The following is a 25,423-nucleotide window of genomic DNA, read 5'->3' on the forward strand; positions in this document are numbered from 1 at the left end:
TTCCGCTAACACGTATACCTGTTACACAAAATGTCTATTTGTAATAATAATATATTATTCTTTATCCATACTAATATAAAATTTGTGTTTTGGGATTTTTGTATGTATTGTAATAACTCTAAAACTACTGGGCCGATTTCAAAAAATCTTTGACCACTAAAAAGCTACGTTATCGCCGAGTAACATAGGCTATATTACTTATTATTTTTTTTATTTCCCGTTAACGAAATCGCGAGAAACAGCTAGTTTGTAATAATACAAGCATAGTTGTTTCATCTAGTACTGGTCTATTGTAGCGTTGCTAGTGCCCTAGGTAAGATTTATAGACGCCTGCTTTTTGTTCTACTTTTTGGGGGTACAAACAGGGTTATATGAGATTGTAATTCGTAAAATTGTGTCGCCCCTTTCTATTCAGCGCCCTACTTTAACACCGGCCCCGATTCCATTGTATTCAAGTATACAGTAGCCGACATTTTGTTTGTTTGCCAAATTAAGTGACGGATTTATGCTCATACCAAATGTTGCAAAGCAGTGCGAAAATGTAAAAAACATATTTGATAATTATCACCTGTTAAAGAACTATCAAGTATGTTTATAGTTTTTTTAAGTGCATCTCGAGTAAAAATATTAAACCACGTCATTGTTCTTAAGAGAGCTGAATCATTCAGTTCATTCTTTCCTTAACATAAGTTGTAGGCATAATTATAAAACCTAGGTACTGATGTTTCAAGACCACTAGTCTATGCATATAATAAAATTCTAGTGTCTGTTTGTAATATCAAAGGAAAAATTCCAGATTTTGGCAAGATGATGTATTTGCGTTGCTGATAACAAAAACGCATTTTTTCTGTCTGTCTGTATGTCCGCAAGCCGCGTTTGTTCCGGGTAATCTCCGAAACAGACGAGCCAATTTCGACGGGACTTTCACTGGAGGGTAGTTGACATGGATAGGCATATTATGGCGTAACAAGTAGTCCAAATTTGCCTAACCATATATATGCTATATGGAAGTCGTTTTAACCTAATGTTTCTCCGAATTAAAGATCGTCTCATATTAATAACACTATAGGAAGATTACTAACATGATCGAACAATGTGTAGAGGGATGCCGATGGCTGGTGTATTGTGCAGACGACGGTCCGGCCGTCGCGAGCCAATGCTTTAAGCATCTCCACGCATTGCTTCGACGTCAAGCTGTCCAGACCACTGTGAACACATTCACTTACAATTGAATGACTTATTGAATAGATGAATGAAGAATGATAAAGAATGAATGAAATAGTCACAATTTAGGAATGAATTATAAGCTGTGATGTGTTTAAGATACCATCTAATAAAATTATATTTGTTGTAAATGATTTATAGTTTGTCTTCACCTTAACTTCTTTTGTTAACTGCGGTGATTTATTAGAAAATTATGCGTTGCAATGTAAATATGAATTAATTAATTGTAATATTTCAACGCATGTTATATTGCTGTTTGGATTTAGACAAGGTTTATATAAAAAAAAAATCAACAGGTACTAAGTTGCAATTAAATTTATTTCAGTACGAGAAGTAATTTTGTTAAGTGTGTAATCTTAATTAGACAATTCCGTTAGTTAAAATCAAACGGAAATCTCTTTCGGAAAGCAATGATACTTTATAACACTTAAAATGGGATTGTTTTTGCCAACAGAAGAATGTTTTGTTGGAGGATTCCATTAATTATGGTATCAATGTTTATGGCTAAGGCGTCATGGAGCATGATTCTGCTTAGCGTCTTTTAATTGTATCATTGTTTGTATTCTTAGAAATAATAGCCAATTTAGTCATGCAAGTATAAGGTGTGGACTTTTGTCATTTTTGCAGAATTAACTTATAAAATTAATGGTATATTTACGTTGTAGGTTCATCCAAGAACAAGACAGGAGGGTTGTCGATCAACTCAACCGCTATGGATAACCTTTTCCTCTGACCCCCGGATAAATTGCAGCATCGTGTATTCTCCGTGCCTGACAACCCTAATGTATCCAATATTTCTGTTACCTGTAAAGATTATAATACATGTATACTTGAGTGCAATAATAGTGTCACATTTACTTGATTATTATGAACATACGAGCTAATACAAAGTTAAAGTAATGTTTAGAAAACTGTATATTTAATGCGTTTAAACATAGCAACAAAAACTAAATACTTAACAATGAACTTAAAACACAGTCATTTATTTTTTATTGTATAAAATGACGCAATTATATTGTTAACAATAGAATTAAATCTACTTAAACAATTGATATACACATAATTAAAGAATTTACTTGTATACAATAGATTCCAAGGTTTTGAGAACCTTTTACGTAATTTTGTAAAATGTTTTGTGATATAGTAACAAGATTTTGTACACCAAATTTTGCTTTAAAATATTTGTTAGAATATAGTTAGCAACAATAATAACATGGCGGGATTCGAAACCATGATCTAGTCCGTAACTTAACCAATAGGCTATTGGCGCTTCAACAAATGTACAAATATTATTACAACCACTTACCACACTTTGTTTAAGTTTTTCTGTTAATGTATAACCAAGCTTCATATCTGAGGCGAATTTCATCAGTTCAGCGACCGTAAAGAGTGGGTTTAACCTGTCATCTTGCAGGATATAACAGGACTTCTTTCTATACGCGGTTAGGGAGTCGATAGACTTGGCCTTCTCGTCCAAAACGCAAACACTGTTACCCGCTCGTATCGTACCTGTTACTCCTTGAACCCTGAAACAAAAATGATTGAATTTAAATGTAGTTGTGTTTTTTAATAATTTTGCGTCAATGAAAACCAATTATCTGATCAATACAAAGATTATTGTCTAACAGTGTGTTCTCACTATTTAAAGACAATATAATTGTAACAACGTAAATCTACTTCAATAATCAGTGCACCGATTCCCGTCAAAATTGGCGCGCTTATATACTACTGAATGACATTGACAGATGTCATAGGGACGTGTATGGCATTGATCTAGTGTTGTGCCGCTACTCCGGACACCGATATTGTAGATAGTAAAGTTATGATTCGAACCCAGCGAAAGGTCTTTATGAATCTATTTTTTTCCACATTTTAGTTTTTTTTTAAAACATTGGAAGTGTAACAGAAATTGGTGTTTATGACACCAAAAATAAATAAGTAAAACCTGAAGAACCAATTAAAATGCAATTATGATTTTATGCATAGAAATTAACAATGAGTTCTTTTAACGAGACTTGATCAACGTGGTGATAAGAAAAACCCGTAGAAATCCTTTAATTAATTTATGCATGCGTTTGAATAAAAAATGCAAACGACGGCAATATATAAAAAGCCTAATGAGATTTACCTTTACGAATTGCATAAATACATGTAAATAAATGCACCTACGTAGGCTTATAATATTGAATGTATTTGTTCCAAATAGAATGCTGCCAAGTATACAGTTGCAAACAGGTATATTGAATAAGCATTTTATTATTTCTTTAAAGATGATTGTGACTCAGGGCTTTAAACACTTGACTTCTAATCTACAGGTCGTGGGTTCGAATCTCGCTATCAATGTGATTTTCGAATTTCATATGTACATAATTTACTCGACGTTCTTACGGTATAGTTAAACATCGTGATGGAACCTGTACATATCGGCAAAGAAATTCAAAGATGTTTGAAGTCAACCTGCACTGGGCCAGTGTGGTTGACTATGGCCTAGTCACGTCTAACTTTGGATAGACTCTGAGCCCCTCAGTGGGGACAATAGTAAGCTGTTGACGGGGATTTATTTTTCGTTTTATAAAAAATCTAGCGGCAACATCATATAATGGCAAAGTGACCGCTGCTCATAACTACTCGTACAAATTAAAAGTTTACGGATGAGATGCCTAGACAATTATAAATTCTCCTATAAGTGGAAAATTAGACCGTACTAATTACAGGTTTTGAGATCAGTATGCAATGTGGCTAAATATTCATACATTCTGTATACATAACGTATTATACTCATTTATTGCTTTCCTAAATACCACTCGAAACTGTGAAAACCAAATACATAAAACGTTTGTACACTTATTGTGGTTTGAAATAAGGATAAGTGTAGCAAAATATAATATATATCTATAGCTTTTGAACTATTTTATTTACTTTATGTCTATCGATTATAAATATATTCTTGGATATATAATTTATTGCTTAAGGTATAAGAAACTTATGGATATTACAAGTTAATTAACCATGACGAATGAGCAAGTTTTTTTTAATTATTTATGTCTCTTACCGCTACCATATTATAATAATAAAAGTAATGGTTCCAGTTATGGTTTCCAACTATTAATAAAAATATAATCCATAAAATATATAAGAGTTATCTATTATAATAATTAAACATTCGTAAATGTTATCCAAAAAAAATGTTTAATCTCAATTTAAATTAAAAAATAATAGTCAATTGACCAACTATATACATATGTGTGTACGAGTAATACGTTTCGTACTTAATCGTTAGGAAAAACAACTTAATAGGACAAAGTTCCAAGGTCTTATAAGACACACTTATGTATATTTACAATGCCATTCATACATGTTTAAGTGTCTTTTTCGTAAAGTGGTTCTTACCTATTTTAGGTATAGTAAAAAATAAAACATAATTGTTAAATTAATCAATAAAATACTGTCATTTTTTGTTGACAACCCTAGTTGTTTACAACTAGATCCAACATAAATTATGATCGTACATATTTGTGAGTATGAGATCCGTAAGACAAATGTTTACCGTGTATTTATTATTACAGAACGCGCACGCCTTTGACTAAACAATCGCACAACTGTTAGCGCTTTGAGATTCCTATGAGGTTATATGGAGGAGCGCACACCACTCGATTTTTAGTTGTGCAACTAAACAGTTGAATTGGCCGCGAAACAATCGACAATCGCACTAAAGTTGTGCGATAGATTAGTCATAGATGTGCGGCGACTCATTTACTGTTTCAACACTGTTCATCAATTTAAATTATTAAGATATAGTAAAATAGTTTAATTTGCGCATATAAATACGTACATATTATGCAGCTATGATGCAATAAATAGAATAACCTAGAAATTAACGTCAATGAAAAAATGACATTTATTATATAATTATTATAGGTTTTATACGGTATGTACAGCCGCGGAAATTCTCAGTATTCAACTTACAGAAATATTGCCTTGTTTTAATTTTTTAACAGTCACGTGAGAGTGTGGCGCCCTTTTCTGTCCTGGGAGTTCGCTCAACTGCGCCCTAACCAAAACTCAGTACCCGTCTTAAGTAAAAGATTATGCAAATTAGGGCAAACGAGTTTCACTTAAAAATGGAATGAAAAACACAAAACAAAAGCCAGATAAAATGTACCTCAATTTAAAAAGTGGTCATGGTGATTAAAAAAAGAACATATTTTTTAAATTATTTCTCCGAATGTAATCGCTGAATGATTAAATTTTCGAATTTCGAACTTCGACGGCTCCTACTTATGTAGTCATAACACAAAAAATACACTTTTAGTTGCGAAAGAGACAAAGTAGAAGTTTTCCTATATGAAGACTATCCAAAATCACATAACATTAACAAAATAAGTATTTGAATTTGTGTTTGAGGGATATGTAGTTGTTTTTTTATAATCTCCTCTTTCGTGGTTAGCAGAGATGTTTGTTATGATTCTGTTTTATATAGCAAAGTTTTAAAAGTTACAAAAGTATTTTTTCTTAAAAAACCAAGTTACGGGTAATCGTAAGGGCCGATATACTCACGAGAAACCGGTAAGTGCGTTCATGAGGGAGGACTTGCCGGCGCCCGAGGGGCCCATGATTGCCGTCAGCTGACCTGACTTGAACACGCCAGATACTTGTTTGAGGATCGTCTTTGTTTCTGAAAAGGAAAAAAAATATTGGAAGTACTTTTTATAAACGGTTATTAACACAGATACTTAGAGCGGGCGTACGCCTTTGACAAAACTATCGCAAACTGTTGTGCGATTGTCGATTGTTACGCATCAAATTTGACTGTTCAGTTGCACAAGTAAAATCGGGTAGTGTGCACACCTCCATATAAGCTCATAGGAATTAAAGCGCGACTAAACAGTTCTACGATAATTTAGTCAAAGAGCACCTTTGCGCGCTCTGATATGCTAAATCAAAATATCCACTGCAATTCCGTATTAAAATAATTACGTATTCAATTTGTTTTTTTTTCTGATAAAATCAGGTTGAAATGTATACCTGAATGTTTACAGCAGGTAATTTAAAAATTAAAATCTTGTTTTGAGTCCGGTAATTCCGGATCAGACTTGAGTCTGTTAGTGTTTTTGTATATTTTTTGTCCGTAATTGTAACAAGTTTAATTGAAATAATTTTTAAAGGAATTTAGCGACCATCAATGGTCAATATCAATGGTCGTTACGGTTTTAAAAGATCGTTTTGCTCGACTGATTGTTGATTTTTAGACAACCATACAATTTGGACAACATTATACTAATATTAGAAATGCGAAAGTTTAGATGGATGGAAGGATGTTTGTTAGTTTGTAGCCTAAACGGCTGAACGGAATTCGATGAAATTTGGTACAGGTGTCAAATATGGTCTGGAAGAACACATACCCTACTCACTTTTGATTTTTCTAATTCCACGCGGACGTAGTCGCGTGCAAAAGCTAGTAAAAAAAATAGGAATCGTCATAGGATTCCTGTCATACATTACAAACAAAAAAGAAACGGCAACTTACAAGCGTAGGTAATATTTAATAGTTTTATATTTTCCTTTTTAAATATATAACTATATAATTATAAAGTCGTAATAAAATATTCCCAGCGAGCTTTTATTGCTTTATGATTATAATAACAGGTGAGTTTCCTCAACAATATTTTAAAGTTGTACAATTTATAACGGTGCGCCATTTTATAACACGCGCTGTCATGTGTGTCTTTCCTGTAGCAAATTACTTCGAGTTCGTGTTAAAGACATAAAATTTCAATAGTACAAAGACAATGTTTTCTACTAAGTCGTAATATAACCTAGAATATGAAACTTGAGTAATTAGACTTGAGTTTAGTACGAATCGATTTCGAGATTGAGATAATTTTAACGATATCTTGTTGAACAGTAATAGTAATTTAGTAAAAAGATACCATAATTTAAAAGCTGAATAATCTATTTATACATAATAATAACATTGGAATGTCTATTTGTAATGTCAAAGAAAAATTCCAGATTTCGGGAAGATGATGCATTTGAGTTGCTGATAACGAAAATCGGATTTATTTTTTTTTGTCTGTCCGCAAGCCGCGTTTGTTCCGGGTAATCTCCGAAACGACTGGGCCGATTTCACGTTTTATCACTGAAGGGTAGCTGACATAGACGGGCATATTATAGGTTACTTTTTGGCGTGGACGAAGTCGCGGGCAACAGATATTTTCAATGTATTCACACATTAACATGTATGAAATTTAAAAACATCCGATTTTAAGTTAACCTGTTTTAATTATTAATTCACACATCTACTTATTACAAAAATCTTGCAAAAAAATTAAACCCGTTTTTCGCTTCAGATCTACGCTGAAGTATTATTTGAATAATTTATTATTTTATTATTATGTTATAAAGTAGTTTAATTTATGTGGACTATTTAGTATTTTCTTATGCTTATATATTAAAGTTTAAATATGAAAATATATTTTAAAAGAGTGTAAATATAGTGCGACAAACTTTTCTGACAATGTGCGAAATTTTGCAAAAATGTTTTGTCCAATAAAGAAGCTTTATTTTTTTTTTGTCAACCCTAAGTCACTAAAGTGGGATATTAATACCATATAAGGCGAAATAATTAGCATCATTTACGAATGTTACGACCGGTCAGAAAATTATCTCATAAGAAACCGGATGCTTTAATATTTCATTATTTTTTCTCATTAAAATTCAATGCTTTTTGACTTTTTGTTTTATTACTTAGTAATCCTGTAAAATGCACCGATGACCTCATACGGACCGCAAGAACTCGTTCGATGCAAAAAATACAGGACCGAATATTATGGAAGGCATTTAAAAGTGTATGGATTTCACAAATAATGAGGACAATGTCTTTGTTATTCTAATGAATAAGGAATCAATTAGAGCAAAATACTTTTGGCTTATCGTCCATGCAAAATATGACGGCAATAATTGTTTGTAACAGACAATCGAATTGAGGGAGGAAATGAGAAAAGCGGAAAATTCCGTAAAATAACTAATTAAAGTTGGCTCACATCTATGACTATCGAACAACTATTGTGCGATTGTCGATTGTTTCGCAGTCATCATATCCGCATGGAATTATCAAAATTTTATTTTATTGTTTACATTTGTCAAATTATCAATAGCAAATGTCAAAATGACTTGACATGACAAACCTTAGCAAGCTTTCTTTCTTGATGTTGGCAGTAACTTATGGTCTCTATCCCACATTAGCGTTTTTATTAAAAATATTTACCTTCTAAGTTTAATGGCGTGAAAATATATAGCCTAAAGCGTGACGTAAGTGTAAGGCTTATTATTAAAAAAAGAATTATTCAAAAATATGGTGTAATTGCTGACATCTTAGGCAACAAAGAAGTGTGTGTTTACGCTTTATTATAATACTATAGATTATTATAATAGTATAGATGTATTGAAATAACTCAAAAACTACTTAGCCTATTTTAAAAATTCTTTCACCGTTTAAAAGGTAATTTGTCTGTGAGTATCATATGCTATATTTTTTTATTATATGCGGGCTAAGTCGCGAGCAACAGCTAGTAGCCTACATATGATGTGTTGTAATCTATGTATCTATGTGTTACTGGTTTTATGTAGACATCTCGGCGTGTCTGTAAATGAATATGACCGCTACAAATTGTTTTGTTTGCAAACGTGCTTCTATTGACTAGTCACTCAGTTACTCTGAGGGCTTATCTTTAATATTCGTGAGAATGTTTTCGTAACGTCATCTACAAGGCTTGAATTAGATTTGTGCAGCGCTACAAACTTTGTAGATGACGATACGAATACGTTCTGATAACTGTCACGCAATTGTTCGTAATAGATGCTATGATGTTTGAAGTGTTTCTAACGGTGATCATTGTGAGGAAGTTACGTATACTGTTAACTCGATTAGCGAACTCCACGGATGATTTGTGTTCACTGAATCGATTGATTTCAAAATATTTACACACCACATAAATAATAAACGGTCAACACTTAGTTATGATTATTTACTGTGCTCTTACGTTTATGTCCGACTGACATGAAGGCAGTTTTAATAGGGGTATGTTTATGAATTACATATTCCAACAAAAAGGTATAACGATACGAAAGCCCAATTATTAGACTTGTTAAAGAAAAAAATTACCACTGTAAACACATTATTTTGGACGTACCAACAAATCTTAGCCGGAAATCAGATTTCATACAATTTTTTCCCAAAAAAAACAATAATTTTAAAACTATAGAAAATCAGGCAACAGACTTTGCGTTTAAATTATAGCTATTGAGGTCCTATAACTCCACAAAGCCGTTTATCCGTCCGTTAGGTCTCCTGTATACTGTATACAAAATAGCTTGACCAATGGAAAAGATTCTCTTTATTGGATTGTGGTTTTCACGATGTTATACCATAATTAAAATGTAATAATACCAGTTAATTTCATATAGTAAATCTATAAACACATCGTCAGAGGAATCGAACAAAACACATACATTGCATAAAGAGTCGATAAAACTCATGATTTATGACTCGCTTTGACGGACACGAAGATATTTTATTGCCCCATAATATTCAATTATTAACGAACATTCGTACATATTTGTTATGGTATTTTATATCACTATTATTAATGATATATTATATAAATATACATACTTATATTTACTTATGAACACATATCAATTAAATTTCATAGGGCTTGAAACATTTTGGGATAAAAATGGTTAAATTGTTACTAATCCATACTTATTATAATTAAGCGTAAATACTCACTTCTTTGTTGCCTAAGATGTCAGCAATTACAGCATATTTTTGAATAATTATTTTTTTAATATAAAGCCCTGCACTTACTTCACGCTTTAGGCTATATATTTTCAAGCTATTAAACTTAGTTGGTAAATAAATTGGATAAAAATCGTAATGTGGGAAAGAGACCATAAGTTGCTGCCAACATCAAGGAAGCAAGATTGCCATAGATTGTCATCATGTCATGTCATTTTGACGTTTGCAATTGAGAAATTAACAAATGTAAAGGATAAAATGGAGTTTTTATAATTACCTGCGGATGAAGCCGCATAGGAACAGCTAGCATGAAATAAAAGTTGAAAAATAAACTTAAAAAAAACGTTTTAAGCATAAAGTAACTTTAATTTATTTTGAATAAACAGATGAAAAGTTCATGTGTTTTTTAAAGAAATCAGATGCTTGATTTTTTAATATCCGAATCTTCAATTTACGATCCAGTAAAGAGAAAGTATGTCAAATTGTTTAAGAGCGAATAACGCCGTCCTTATTTTGTACCGTTGCTTATTGACAAAGCTCAGGTAAAAAGGTCTTTAAATCCTGTTGAAGGTTTACCATGTACTTTTATGTTTATAATTTATAACAGTTAATTGACAATAGTTTGCCAAAGTCCCCACGATTAAATATTTGGACGTGTAAAACTGGTTTTATGCTAAAATTCGTAGATAAAAAATGTTAGGGAAGTCCAAATTTTTCTCATTTTACCTTAGAAAATATGTTATATGCAGCTATGTGTCGGACAAGCCAGCTACGGTATAAAAGGATCTTGTAACACTTATGAGATTGATGGTGGCGCTAGTGAGCTATCATTTAGTTTGACGTATAACCACCGGGTCAAATAACTTTGAGGGCCTGTAATATAAAAATGTAAAAGCATTGGCTATTTAATGTAGTATTATCTATGATTATTAAATATTTTTGCTCCATAAAACACTATGATTACTATCTAAGAAGATTCAATTTGGTTCCTTTTTTTCTACGCATTTTTGACCGACTTCCCAAAAGAAGGAAATGTTTTTATGTGTGTTATGTAGTAATAATTGTAGAACATAGACATGACAGCTACAATAAGGGAGGATTATATTTTTAAGAAACTATTTCGTTACTTTTTAGTGTACTGTTTTTTGGGAATATTTAGCTTTTGTATACTAGCTTTCGCCCGTGACTCTGTCCGCATGGAATTAACCAATACAAAATTGAGTAGCCTATCTGTTCTTCCAGACTATCCTCTATGTCTACACCAAATCGAGATCCGTTCAGTCGTTTAAGCTACAAATTCTAACAAACATCCATCCATCCATCTAAACTTCCGCATTTATAATATTAGTAAGAAGTAAGATAGTAAGAATTAAGATTGTCTGGAAGTCGGTTTTGTTTTTTCATTATTAAACATTGTGTGACTGTCACTAATAAAACTATCAAAAGTACTTAATAATTTTACATTTGAGCTTTACCTTGTTACATTTATCATGTAGCATTTATTGCCTCTTTTTATTATACAATAAACTTGTCTGTTCGTGATTTCCAACGTCAAGATTGCGTTGAACAAAAACGTTCAACAAAAAACGTTATACAGTAATTTATATGTCAAGTATAATGTACAGTATTAAAATTCGATCTATCAAGTTACATAGTTGTTAGTTAATCTCGGATGAATTGATGCATATTTTTTGTTTTCCATACTATTATAATAAACCGTAAACACACAACTCTTTGTTGCCTAAGATGTCAGCAATAATAGCATATTTTTAAATACTTCTTTTTTTAATAAAAAGCCCTACACTTACGTCACGCTTTAGGCTGTATATTTTCACGCCATTGAACTTAGGAAGTGAATGTTTTGGATAAAAATCCTAATGTGGGAAAGAGACCATAAGTTGCTGCCAACATCAAGGAAGCAAGATTGCCAAGGTTTGTCATGTTGTCATTTAGACATGTGCTATTGATAATTTGTCAAATGAAAACAATAAAATATAATTTTCATAATTCCATGCGGATGAAGCCGCATGGGAACAGCTAGTACGATGATAAATATTTCGATTTATCTTCAGAATTATTAAGCTAACTCATTTAGGAATTGCCATTTTTAGTTGATCGACAATTGTTTGTCGCACGTATATGCATTTTTTTAATGTCGCTCTAAAACCTAAAGTACTGAACCGATTATATCGAATGTGTCATTAAATTCGTTCTCTTCCCTGGATTGCTATAGGATGTTTATGTAACAAATCAACAAGTTATTTATTTAAGTTTTATTATAATAACAAAAGTTTATATTTAAATCTAGATAACCTCGATATCTACTTTGCAATATCACAGTTTAAAAAATGCTAAAGTTTAAATATGATATTATTAGTAAAACTTTTAATATGACGATTTATGACGACTATATATATATATATATTTTTAGCGCGGCCTTTTTGCCGCCCTCGTCGTTCCCCTGACATTTATTAACTCAGGGACCTGGGGATCGGGTGTAATAAGTTTTTCAGTAGTTTTTTATTTACAGAGATACCTAACTTAATATCACAGTTTTAATCACAAATTCTAGCCTACTTTAAAATTCCTACATAACTATAAAATTCAATAAATTTAAAAAATAAAATGACTAGAAAGACGACTATATATTACTAGATATTACGACTGAGATGACGGATGATAGAGTTATTTGGAGGATGAAAACCCGGTGCGCCGACCCTACGGGAGTAGAATAAGGCAGGGGAGATGATGATGATTATATAAGTTTTTTTTAATATTTTAAATATCAAACAATAAACATCTATTCTTAATGTATGATAATAAAAAAAACATTCTTAATTAACATAACCTTAAACTTTGTTTTTAAAAGCAATGAATTCATAAAACTGAGTAGATAGTAGGAAGAGAACATAAACAAATGAAAAAATAAAGCGAACTGCTTACATGTATCAACAAATTTAAGTTAAGTGCCATAACTTAAGCAATTAAACTTAAATTAATGAATAAACAATATCTATAAATACAGGAAGAATGAGTCATAGTAACAATTTAAAAAATAACACAAATAAATAAATTAAATGCTAAAAAGTAGCTACAAAACAATAAATAATACTTTTTTTGATTATTTTGCGCAAGTTTGGATGTATGGATGTATGTTTTTCCACGTAACTCCGGGACGGATGTATGGATCAAGAATAAATTTTAAGAGATAGATTACAATCGGAAATAGCGTATTGGCTACTTTATTCACTTTTTTTTTAATTCTACGCGTACGACAGCCGATAGCTACATGAATGTAGATTTAAAAAAAAAAACTTAATCTCGCCCAAATAACGTCATTCAAAGATAAAAATCCATAATCGATCGTTAAGAGCTATACGAAGAATATTATTTATTGATTGTAATTAATTTATACAAACATATACAAAGAAAAAACAATAAGTACTTCGGGCGTTCAATATAATGAGTACAAATGCAGCGAAACAAACATTTGGGAATAACAACCTAATACCGTATCATATTTAAACTTTGACATTTGAAACAAGCTCAATCTTAATTATAGCATCCTTGGTCAAGGGTAACCCTTAGTTTTTTTTATAACATAAGGTGGCAAACGAGCAAGCGGTCACCTGAATCCGCCAAAATGGCGAAGCGACCGCTGCCCATAGACATCCGCAATTGCAGATGCGTTGCCTACCCTTATACGACAGAAGAGGAGACGCACAAAAAGAGGATATTTCCCCTTCCTATGCATCTTCTCCATCGTCAAATCCACTTCCCCTTCCCATCCTCTCCTTATAAGAAAAGGGTGGTAAAGAGAAAGGGACTTAAATTAGGCCTGCGGCACCACACTCATCAGACGAAACACGGTATTGCTTCCATTTCACGCCTGTCTTCTGTGTGTTAAAGCGGACACTACCACTGTTAAAGTTTTAATGCTTAGAGTTAAAGAATTAAAATTTGACACACTTGGATTGTCTCTAAGCTATAAAAAACAAACAAAATACTTAAGTAAGATCAAGAACCCAAAGCCTAAAGGTTTATTAACAAAAAGTTTTGATACCAATGTGTTTATAGCATAAGTTCCGTGTTGATTTTTGCTACGTTAAGTGTTTAAAAAGCGCTCGACATTAAAATAAATTGAGCGTATTATTTAAACATATTAATTTAATGTTCCGCATACGTCTGGTATCATGTAGTGCAAAAAACCTACTTCTTTTAGAATGTCGTTTTATAAAGTTTTATGCAAAATTTAATCTTAGCATTTTCTACATGTTTGCTAGCTTTCGCCCACGACTCAGTTCCCGCCACTTGTTTGCCCCCTATTGTTATGTAAAAAAAAGTAGCTTATGTATTCATCCAGACTATGCTTTATATCTTTGCTGAATTTCATCGACATCCGTTTAGTTTTCAATCCATCCATCCAAATTTCGTATTTTTATTATTAGTGAGATTTCGGATCGCTCTTAAGGATTGACTACTAATTTGTTTTTTCCAAAAGTCATTAAATAAAATTAATTTCATAAATTTTGGTTTTCGTTATGAATTCTTGGAAAAAATCTTTGTAAAAAATACCAAATTAATTAGTTTAATTAAACATTTGTTTTTGTTTCTGACGCTTTAGTTTAAATAATGATTTACATTCGTCCGCTAAAGAGTACACTATATATTAAATACTATCAAATTGTAATACAAAATAATAAATGTACTTTTAAAATGTAGACATTTCCAAGAGTGGATTGAATATAATAATGACGTGAGTCTGTGAAGGTCAAAAGTAGAATATTTTTTAAATATAGTGCATGCAACATGTGAACTTTTAAAGATCTACGTCTTCACATAAAAATAAAAAACAATAATAAAGTTAATTAATAAGGATAAAAACAAAAGCAAGTAGCCTATGTATTCCTATGTTCAACATCTGTGACACATTACATCAAGATCCGTTCAGCAGTTTAGGCTACGATCTAACAAACATTCGTACAACTCTTAATATTAGTAAGATTCTAGCCTTAGTACATATTTAGATATTTATTGTGATTCCTAGAACAACTCAACATTTTTACTGTGTTAGAGCATTTATAAAATAATTCAATACACAGAAGCATTTTAATTAACTTATACTATTCCATTTATTTAGTTATCGCTATTAGGTGACGCAAAAACGGTACGGCACACCCTATCGGTTGAGTTGGTAATAGGGACTTGGCACCATTTTCTTATATTTATTTTGTAATCTTTTAAGTAATCTTTAGTGTAACTGTTTCTATACATGACTAAAAAGATCGATAAATCCACTAATCGAAAAAACTATTTTCATTGAACATCTAACGAATATTATGCTGTTTTTTTTGGGCTTCAATATGAACAATGCTTAAACTGACGGTAATAGGTGCGTTTACCGTTAGTAACATTATATTACAATTACTGACATTTAAAATCAAGTTGCTATCCATTAAAGTAAAACTGGCTTTTATTCTTCATTTACAAGCAAGCTTTGTTTTTGTATATTAATGATTGCCAACAAAAATAACAATATTACATACACATGTAAAGTAATACAAAAAAGCTGAGATAATTATATTATTACTTAAATCAAGTTTTTTTAATATACTTTTAACATTCTCAAATCTTTAAACACGATGGAAAAATACGTTAGAAAATTAAAACGAATTTTTATTTGTTTTGTATTATTCTTGTTTAGTTGCTCATTGGCTGCCAGTCATTTATTAGCTATGAATTTGTTTTTTGGAATGGTTTAGTTTCAAATTGATTAGGAAGTATTGTTATTTCTTATTTGTATTGAATTCGATTACAGATAGATAATATTAACATTATTGTGTCAATTCGTCAGTTATTTTGTTAATTAGGCGAGCTATTTCTTATTCTTAATCAGCTCAGAAAATTTGTGTTGTTCCAATCGAGGTCACTGTATGATTTTAATATTTCTTTCTCGAATAAAATCACTTCCTTAATCGAAAACAAAAGAAAACTAAATGTAACTGAATATCTTTCATGTCGGTGTCAGTGCCCTAAGTTCATGTACCTTTAAGAAAAAGAACAACTTAAAATACATCTCGGTTACGAACTTGTTATAATTCTTTTGGTATACATTTTATTTCTTTTACGGTTCAATTTAAAAGGATGGTCGAAATTGCCTTTGCTTAATTGTCATTCCAAAGATGTTTTTTTATAAATCATGCTTAAGGTTTTAAATGTGTTGCTTATTGTTTTTTTTTTAAATCTAAGAAAAATAAAGAGGCCGTCGATGGCGCAATTATTATACACCTGACCGAACCGGTCCGTAATATAAATATCCAGATTGGATTCCCGACTTACCAATTCGTTTTTTAAATTTAAATTTATCTGTGCATCTAACCAAATTTTTTAAGCATGTACTGCTAAATTCCAGATTTAATTAACGTAATTATATAGCGCATTCGTTTTCGATAACTAGTTCACGCCCTTAACCGTGACCGTATTATTTAACCTCTTCAGTCCAATCTGTGGCCAGTATCACTGCGCGTTAATCAGCTGCGAACGCTTGAAGGACGTTAGAGAACCGCACAGACCAATACATAACAATAATACTAATATTATAAAGAGGAAAGTATTTTGTATGTATTATAATAACTCAAAACTTCTGGGTCAATTTAAAAAAAAATCTTTAACCTTTATAGCTTATTAGTGAGTTAGTTACAGCTTATTATCAGTGAGTAACATAGGCTATGTTTTTTATTATTATTTTAATTCCACATCGGTGAAGTCGCGAGCAAAATCGCTAGCGTCTTTAATTACTTTTTACTTACTCGTGGCATTAAAAAAACAAAGTTAAGTAGCCAATGTATTTTTCCAGACTATGCTCTACATCTATGCCAAATTTCAGACCAGTTAGGCAGTTTATGCTAAAAACTCTAACAAACATCCATTACATTTTTAATTTTGATAAGAATCACTAATAATACAACACCATACTAGTTAAAGTAAGAAATAAGACTAGTAATGTTATGCAATTGGCCGGACATTTTATAAAGTGGTCAATTCTGAGGCCTATGACAGACACGCAAGATAATACATTTAATTCAAATAAATTATTGATAATACGACGTAAATAAAGAGCTATTTCCTGTTAATAATCTGCGATACATTATCAGTAAAATATCCAATAAATTATTATGAATAGGAAAGATTTGTACTTTTGTATTTTTGTATGTATATAACTCAAAAACTACTCGGCCGATTTTAAAAATTCTTTCACCGTAAGGAAGGTAACTTATCAATGAGTAACATAGGCTATATGATTTTTTGTTTACTTTTTCAATGGCACGTAGACGAAGTCGCAAGCAACAGCTATATCCAATATTTTTGTACATTTTTCGTTAATTTAACTTTTTAGTTTTCTAGCGAATTATTCATAACTTTAATATCTAACATGTTATATAGGAGACCTGTGAGTAACTCTTTATTCAAACAGTAAAACTAAAAACAAAATAACGGAACATAATTAGCAGCATTGCTTAATTTCCAAGGTTAATTAAATATTTTTCTCAACTCGGCTCGTTCACACAACATTAAAATCTTCAAAAAAATTTAAAAGCATTAACGATAATAAATAAAATAAGTAAAGTACTGGTAAATAAAAAACGTTATTTAAATAATGATTTCAACATTTCTAGATCAGTGTAAATATCTTAATGCTATTTGGAAATCGTCATGATATGTTTACATGTTGGATTGGAAGCGATTTTTGAAGTTTAAGGTCATCGCTCACCTACCCAACATAATACGTTGTCATTTTGCCGTTTATTCTTGTTTTTATTATGAAAAAAAAACATAAAACCGTTGTTTTTATTTTATATTAATTGAAGGTAATCTTGTATCAATTATTTATAGGAAAAGGGCTTCTAGAATAACTTTTTAATGTCAACATAAGCGCATTCAATGTTTTAAAGAAGGTTATCTAGTACTTAAGGCTAAAGAATGCAAACAGGGACAACATACTAAGTATATAAGTACAGCATTGCAAACTTAATAAAAATGCCAATTACTGTTAGAGTTTATAGTAAGCCAAGTGACAATATTGGGATTTTTTCAAACAGAAGAATACTCCCAGAATTTGATTGGCTGCAAATGTCAAAATCTCTACTTTGTCCTCCTCATTGTTAGTCCAAGTAGAATGTTTCATAAGGCATTTTCTCTTTTTACAGATGAATCAGAATTTAGATCATTGAGAGAACAGCCTGCAATTAAGTACATTTTAAGCTGATATAGTGACTCATACATTATTTACCGTACAAGCTAACTGGCTCGCGCTAATTGGTCCTTCGAGCCTACTAACTTCCACTAATAGGTAGGTTATAAACTATAGTCTATAGACTTATATATAAATAGCACAAAAAAGGGGGGTTTTATTCGGACATCAAAAATATAGGAAGCATTTATTTATTTAGCATTTATTAATCCGGTAATTTCGTATTCGTTTTAAAAATCAGTGATTCAAAAGTGTATGAAATATTTAAAGGCTTTATTTTAATTCCTCTTCCTTGTTTTTACTTCCTATTATATGTTATGTAACGAAATTTATGTATAGTATTTTAACCGCTCATATTAATGTGACAATTCAAGGGCATTTTTTTTTTGCATGTTCTAGAAAAATCTACAGTTCCGACAATGACAGTATTGATATCCGTTTTTAATGTAAATCAAAGAATAATCTTTGAAAAACAGTGCTTACTTTTTTTCCGTATTCAATTGAAACGAGAAATTTACACATTTCACTGACTGAATGTTATTAAATAGCTATGGAAATATTCTAGAAAGTTTTAATATTTAAATTGATGATACAAACATGCCTGTTTCTAACAAGTATGTGATTACAGCCTTTTAAATGTAAAATGTTTAGAAAGGTGTGTTGAAATTTCTCTTTTCTATTGAATTATACTGGTATGTGTTTTTGTTGTGTTTGTTTGTGCCCACAGCAATATATGTTAGGGTTTTGTATATCGTTTTACGTCAAAAAAGACTGTTATGGGCATTTTTGTTTTTTTAACTTCACGGTAGTAATTTGTGCTTCGATAAAGAATGGTACTTTAGTTACAGATTAATTAACAATTTGTTTTATAACTACGATTAAGATGAAACATTACCAAAAATACGTTGCGTAGTATTTGAGAACTAATGGAGGCATTTTGTTATAATTGCAGTAATCTAATTCTAAAAGACTCATCATCATCATCATCACCAGCTCACTATATCTCCCCACCGAGGGGCTCGGAGCCTACCCTAATCAGGGGTGACTAGGCCATAGTCAACCACAAAGGTCCAGTGCGGGTTGGTTGACTTCACACATATCTTTGAATTTCTTCGCCGATATGTGCAGGTTGCATCACGATATTTTCCATCACCGTAAGAACGTCGGGTAAATTAAAAAAATCTCGAAAATCACATTGGTACATGGCGGGATTCGAACTCAAGACCTGTAGACTACAAGTCAAGTGCTTAAACCACTGAGCCACCGACGCTCTCTAAAAGACTCACTTGCTATTAAATGTTTAACCAACTTTGACTTTTTTGCGTATGTCTGAATTTTAAACATATCTTTATGAGTCCATCAAGAAACAAGCGTCATGTAACGTTTGTTGAACTCGCTAATGGCCAGTATCCAATCCGGTCCGACCAAGTTTGGATACAGATTTTAAGATTAAAAGTTTTTCCAACCAGTTATACAATTCAAGAAGGTTTTAACAATGTGTTACTACACATTGTTAAAAACGGGGTTTATTTAACTAACTCAGGTGAATGTTTTTTCTACTTATGTTCTTTTTAACACATCTTGCGTAGTTCAGTTTCTGAACGTATTGATATTTTAAAGGCCGTTTTTTTATTTGTATAGATCGTTTTTTGCTCACATAGTTTTCAATACCGTTACATGGAAGATGAAGCCAGACCAGTAGGTCACTTAGCGAACGGTAAACCTCACAAATGTCATATCCGAATGCTAAAAATAAATACTGCTAGTATGTTACGATACTAGTTGTTTGTGCCCGGCTTTGCCCTGGTTAAATAGATTAGTACGTAAATAGATTGGTTTATTTTTTTATATTGCGTTGAGTCTAAAATTCTAATTATCTTACATTAGCGATTTAATTTAAATTTAAGTGTTTGATTAACTTTAAATTTTCTTTAAAATTTGGGATAATATTTATGTAACATCAAAGATGGATATTTCTATATTATGATTGAAAAGAGCACAAAATGATTGCGTGTTCGTGTATAAATACAAACAATAATATCGACAAATATTTGCAGATTAAACATATGTTTCGGCAATAGTCGACCGGCAGTAGGTCAGTGTGCGCCGAGCCGACCACAGATAACATATGTTTGGACAATTCTCAATTTGGTAACTATGTGTTATGAAATTATACTATTTCATATGTTGAAGAGATGAACTGTACATCAGTATTTTGTAATCCTTTTCACTCCACAACTGAACTGAAATATCATTAGACATAGATTACTATATCTATACTAAAACTAGCTTTCGCCCGCAACTCCGTTTGCTCGGAATTAAAAAAAACAAGTAGCCTATGTGTTTTTCAGACTATCCTCTACGTCTATGCAAATTTTTTATTGAAATCCCCCAGTCGTATAGGCTACAAACTCTAACAAACATCCATCCATCTAAACTTTCGCATTTATAATATTAGTACGATGTATATTATAACGAGTAAAGATTTATATATTGTATTTTGTATATATTAAAATAACTCAAAAACTAATGGGCCGATTTGAAAAATTCTTGTACCATGACAGAAGTAAGTTATATGTGAGTATACATCATTAATTGTGTTTTAATTTCACGGGGACGAAGTCGCGAGCAACCGCTAGTTTGCAATAAGGTGAAGGGGTTACCCGCAGCAATTGTATTGAAGACAGACATGTAAGATACCGAACAATTCTAGTACAATAAATTTTAAAATAATGAAGTCTTTACCATAGTGCATATGTTTTATGTGCATGCAGTTTTAAAAATAATTATGAAAACATGAAAATACAAAAACTGATATAAAATGTTGCCAACCACTTAAACATAGTTTTAATAGTGCAATTATGCAAAATAACTGCAGTTTTTGCCTTTGCACTTTAGTGTAAGAGGAACAGATTACTTAAGGATATGTCAAGGTTGTTTTGGTAATTACCAAAAGCAAATGAAAAACTAAGGATATTTAGAAGCAGCCGTTTTAATAACTTTATTATTTGGGTAACACAGCTAATGTTTACTAACGATTTTCTATATTACGCGCATAAACGTACGTATATACGTCAATTTAAACCAGAAGTCAAATGAGTTGAATGCCAATACAATAAACAATGCTAAATATTTATAGGTTTAAAAACATGTTTTGTACGAGCACAGTTAATTTATATGATGCCATAGTAACGCGCGTCTAAAATATTAACCAACTTTAAACAAAGGCGTTAAATAGTGCGTCGAATAAAGTTAGTGCCTTATCTTTTACGAGCAGTTCCAGTGTGGTTTCATCCGCATGAAATTATAATATAAAAACTTCATTTTATTTGTGAAATTTTCAATTGTAAATGTCAAAATTCAAATGCACAAAAAACAACGAAAGCCTTGAACATTGGTTTTCAATTACCGTTACCATGGCAACCTTGCTTCCTTGATTTTGTGAGCTCTTTTCGTCATTTTCCCGCATTTACCAATTCATTTACCCCCTAAGTTTAATAGCGTGGAAAGCGTGGCCTAAAGCGTGGCGTAATATAGGGATTTATGAAAAAAAAAACTATTAAAAAACGCGCTGCAATTGCTGACATCCTACACAATTAAGAAGGTTTACGCTTTATTATATTAGTATACGGCATAGATAATAGATGGGTAACCAGCCAGCAACATCATCCGCACAAATATTAAAAAAAAAAACTTAATAAGTGGCCTGTGTTTCAAACAATGTCCTAAACCTGTGTAACTTCATCTAATTAAAGACTGAATGACACTAGGGCATCCTCCCAACCTTAGAAGATTCCCTACAATACAATATGCTTTTTTAATATTTTGGTAGTGAAGACTGGATTACTATAATTCAGTTTATGCACGTTCGTATAACGTTTATCACGATTTGAAACGTTTTATGAATACTAAATGTTTATTTTCGTCTGTTACCAACGATTAGATTTATTTATTACCTTAATTTACTATTTATTTTGAAGTTAATTGGAACATTTATCTCAACGTCTGTTTTGCTGATTTATCTATTACGTTTACAAAAAAATACTGATGTCGACGTTTTAACGTCTGATTGCCGCCATTTTTGGGACGACAGCGACGAGGGTGATTTTTATCGATTTTCTTTTATTTTTCCACTCAGTTATTACAATATTTACCAAATGTTAAGGTTCATACTAACCTTATTGTATTTTCATACTTATATTATAAATACAAAAGTTTGTATCTATGGATGAACGTTTATGATACCTTCTAGATATCTACTTAATGGCTGAACAGAGCTCTATGAAATTTGGCACAGATGTGGAACATAATCTCAAAGAACACATAGTTATGTTTTTATTAAACTCGCGGTTTTAAAAAACTTTTATTAAACTAGAGTCGCGGGCAAAAGCTAGCGTAATTCTAAATGGTTACTTTTATTCATTCAGTCTTTGTAATTGATGATACATGATGCGGATAAAGTTTTTCTTTGTTAACTTAAATGCGAATTTAAGATTGTTTTGTCTTGTGTGGAGATATGTTTTAAATTATGGACACGTAAATCAGTTTTATACTTTTATATGTAAATTTGTGTTACAATTTTTATGAATAGCTGTTGTCCGTTACTTCGTCCACGTAATATAATGATAAAAAGATGCCTATAATATGCCCGTCTATGTCAGTTACCCTTTAGTGAAAGTCCGGTCTAAATCAGCCGTTTCGGAGATTACCCGAAACAATCGTGGCTTGTGGACAGACACATTTTTTTTTAATGCGATTTTTGTTATCAGCAACATAAATACATTATCTTCCCGAAACACACTCCAAGTTTAATTATGTATAGATGTGTTTGCACATTAAATAGCACGAATGGGATTTGACGCATAAACGTTTATCATAATAACACGAACTCTACATAATGATGAATAATAGGGAAATAACGTCAGTTCCATAAAATAATTATAATATCCAGGCTAATATCTAGCATAGAACTTTTTTTCCAATTTTTGAGTAGGTACTTTATATAGTTAAGAGCCTGTCCCACTCAGCTAGTTGGCTCAGATAGTTTAAACATAACGCCCCTGTCAGATAAGATCACATATTTTACAAATATTGAAAGAAACAAATGAAAAATTAAATAACGGGGCGAAATTATTGATACTTTTTTAAACGATTAAAGTTACTGGCAACTAATAATTTTGAGTACTGGCTGAATGTTGTCATAAATGGTGAAATATCGCATTTTGTTATTATAAAATCAATTTGTTAATCTCCGTATATGTTTGAATCCGTTGTGTTGTTTGTTTCTAATGTTACGCGATTGTTATTCCATTATCTCGAACATACGCACGCCCACAATGGACGATCATTGCCGTGTATATAATCCGCCTTCGGAATTGAATTCTACAAACCGCTCGTCACTCCGTCATCTATATTTACTGCCCTTTATGGTGTAATTATAAAAGATGCAAAGTGTAAACCGTAGTTATAAGTAGAAAATGATCCTGACAAACAAGATGTCAGGATGAAAAATAACCACGGAAACGTTTGTAATATGCAATCTTACTATTTAAACGATAATTACTCTTAGTTTAAAAGGCAATTTGCATTTAAATTGCACGCTATTGCGGTAATGAAGTATAACTAGGTACAAACTAATCATCTCCTAGGTCATTATTGGTACCTGCTGTAATTACACTAATTGCCTAATTACCTCTAACGGATATAAAGATATTCTCATCCAGTACCGTCTTAACCCAATAGCGCCAAGGTCTGGGCGCCCTAGCGGTAGGGGAGAGCAGCTGTCCCTCCTTACCTAGAGAATCGAAAATATGTAAAACTAGCTTTCGCCCGCGGCTCCATCTGCGTGGAATTAAAAAAAAAACAAAAATTAGTAGTCTTTGTGTTCTTCCAAACTGTCCACTACATTTACACTGACTTTTCTTGAAATTCAAATTAAACATAAGTAACAAGTAAGATATATAAATTAATTCAAAATACTGCGGTGCCTACATTAAAGTCGTCAATAATTTTCTTTAGATTAAAAAGTGCCCCTTCTAGATCATCGGCTGGCGATGTCCTTATTGGGGGCGGGGGCGGTGCGCGGAAATGAACGTATAAATATACTACTTCTAAGGGTGTTATAATAAATGTCGTTGAATATGACTAAGAAGGCCCTGTTGACATCATTTTTCTAAAAAAAAATTACAGTAAGTTACGGGTAATCTGGCATTGAAAACTCGCAATAGATTGAGGACTTCTATACATTAATGTAAAACTGCAATTCGTTGTTTATTGATAAAAAGCAAAGCACGTTTGTATTTAATGTAGCGGTTAAATATAATACGGTGTAAGACAAGGTTACTGGCCATTGTTGAATTACCATAAATTTACATTCGTTACGACTTATTTTTTATACACGGTAGCATTTTTTTTCTGTTTGCCTTAGCCGTTTGCACTAAGACTATCGCACCCTCGCAGACTGTTGTGCGATTGTCAATTGTTTATTAACACAACAAAAAATCGAGTAGCTTGCGCACCTCCATATAAGCTCATAGGAATCAAAGCAAAACTCAACAGTTGTGCTATAGTTTAGTTTCAAATGTGCGCACGCTTACCAGATGTTAACAATAATATAAAATGTAACTAAAATGTCTTGTTTACTATAAACACAATATCTAACATATTTAGTAGTTCGGAGAAGTTAAAAAATGACTTCATGTCGTATCATATCCTTTCTAAATGTCAAAAGTCAAATGTCAAGAAACCGTTTTCAAATGATTTTACCGATACCCATTTTCTTTGTTTTTATACAGGAATTTTTAAAATAAACACAACGCAATAGAACAATGAGACAAAGAGAAGCCGTCGCTCTGACAATCTGTCAATACAATAAGGTTACAAAATGTGAACTTTCCATATTTAGTTTTTAATTTTAAAACCACAAAATTTCTTTCCTTGTCTTAAAATATTCCTAAAATATATTGACACTCATAATGAGACGATGGGGACATTAACCTAAAAGTGTTAAGAATGAATGTGGATGGCTACAAGGAGGAAGACCGAAGAAAGTATGGATGGATTGTGTGAAAGAGGATATGCTTAAGAAAGGAGTGGATTCAGATATGACGGCTGATAGAGATGTATGGAAGAACAGCACATACTGTGCC

General features: G+C 31.8%; 1 protein-coding gene across 1 annotated transcript in view; it reads right to left on the minus strand.

The window, feature by feature from the left end:
* The window catches only part of LOC106106730 (ATP-binding cassette sub-family G member 4), a 35,895-nt gene that overhangs the window by 4,974 nt on the left and 5,498 nt on the right, over positions 1-25,423 (minus strand). Inside the window, 4 exon segments of the mRNA XM_013287371.1 lie at positions 908-1,206; positions 1,883-2,028; positions 2,531-2,750; positions 5,782-5,899. Coding sequence (XP_013142825.1) covers positions 908-1,206; positions 1,883-2,028; positions 2,531-2,750; positions 5,782-5,899 — 783 coding nt within the window.

This window comes from Papilio polytes, unplaced genomic scaffold (genome assembly GCF_000836215.1).
Source record: "Papilio polytes unplaced genomic scaffold, Ppol_1.0 DF822178.1, whole genome shotgun sequence".
Taxonomy (NCBI): Eukaryota; Metazoa; Arthropoda; class Insecta; order Lepidoptera; family Papilionidae; genus Papilio; species Papilio polytes.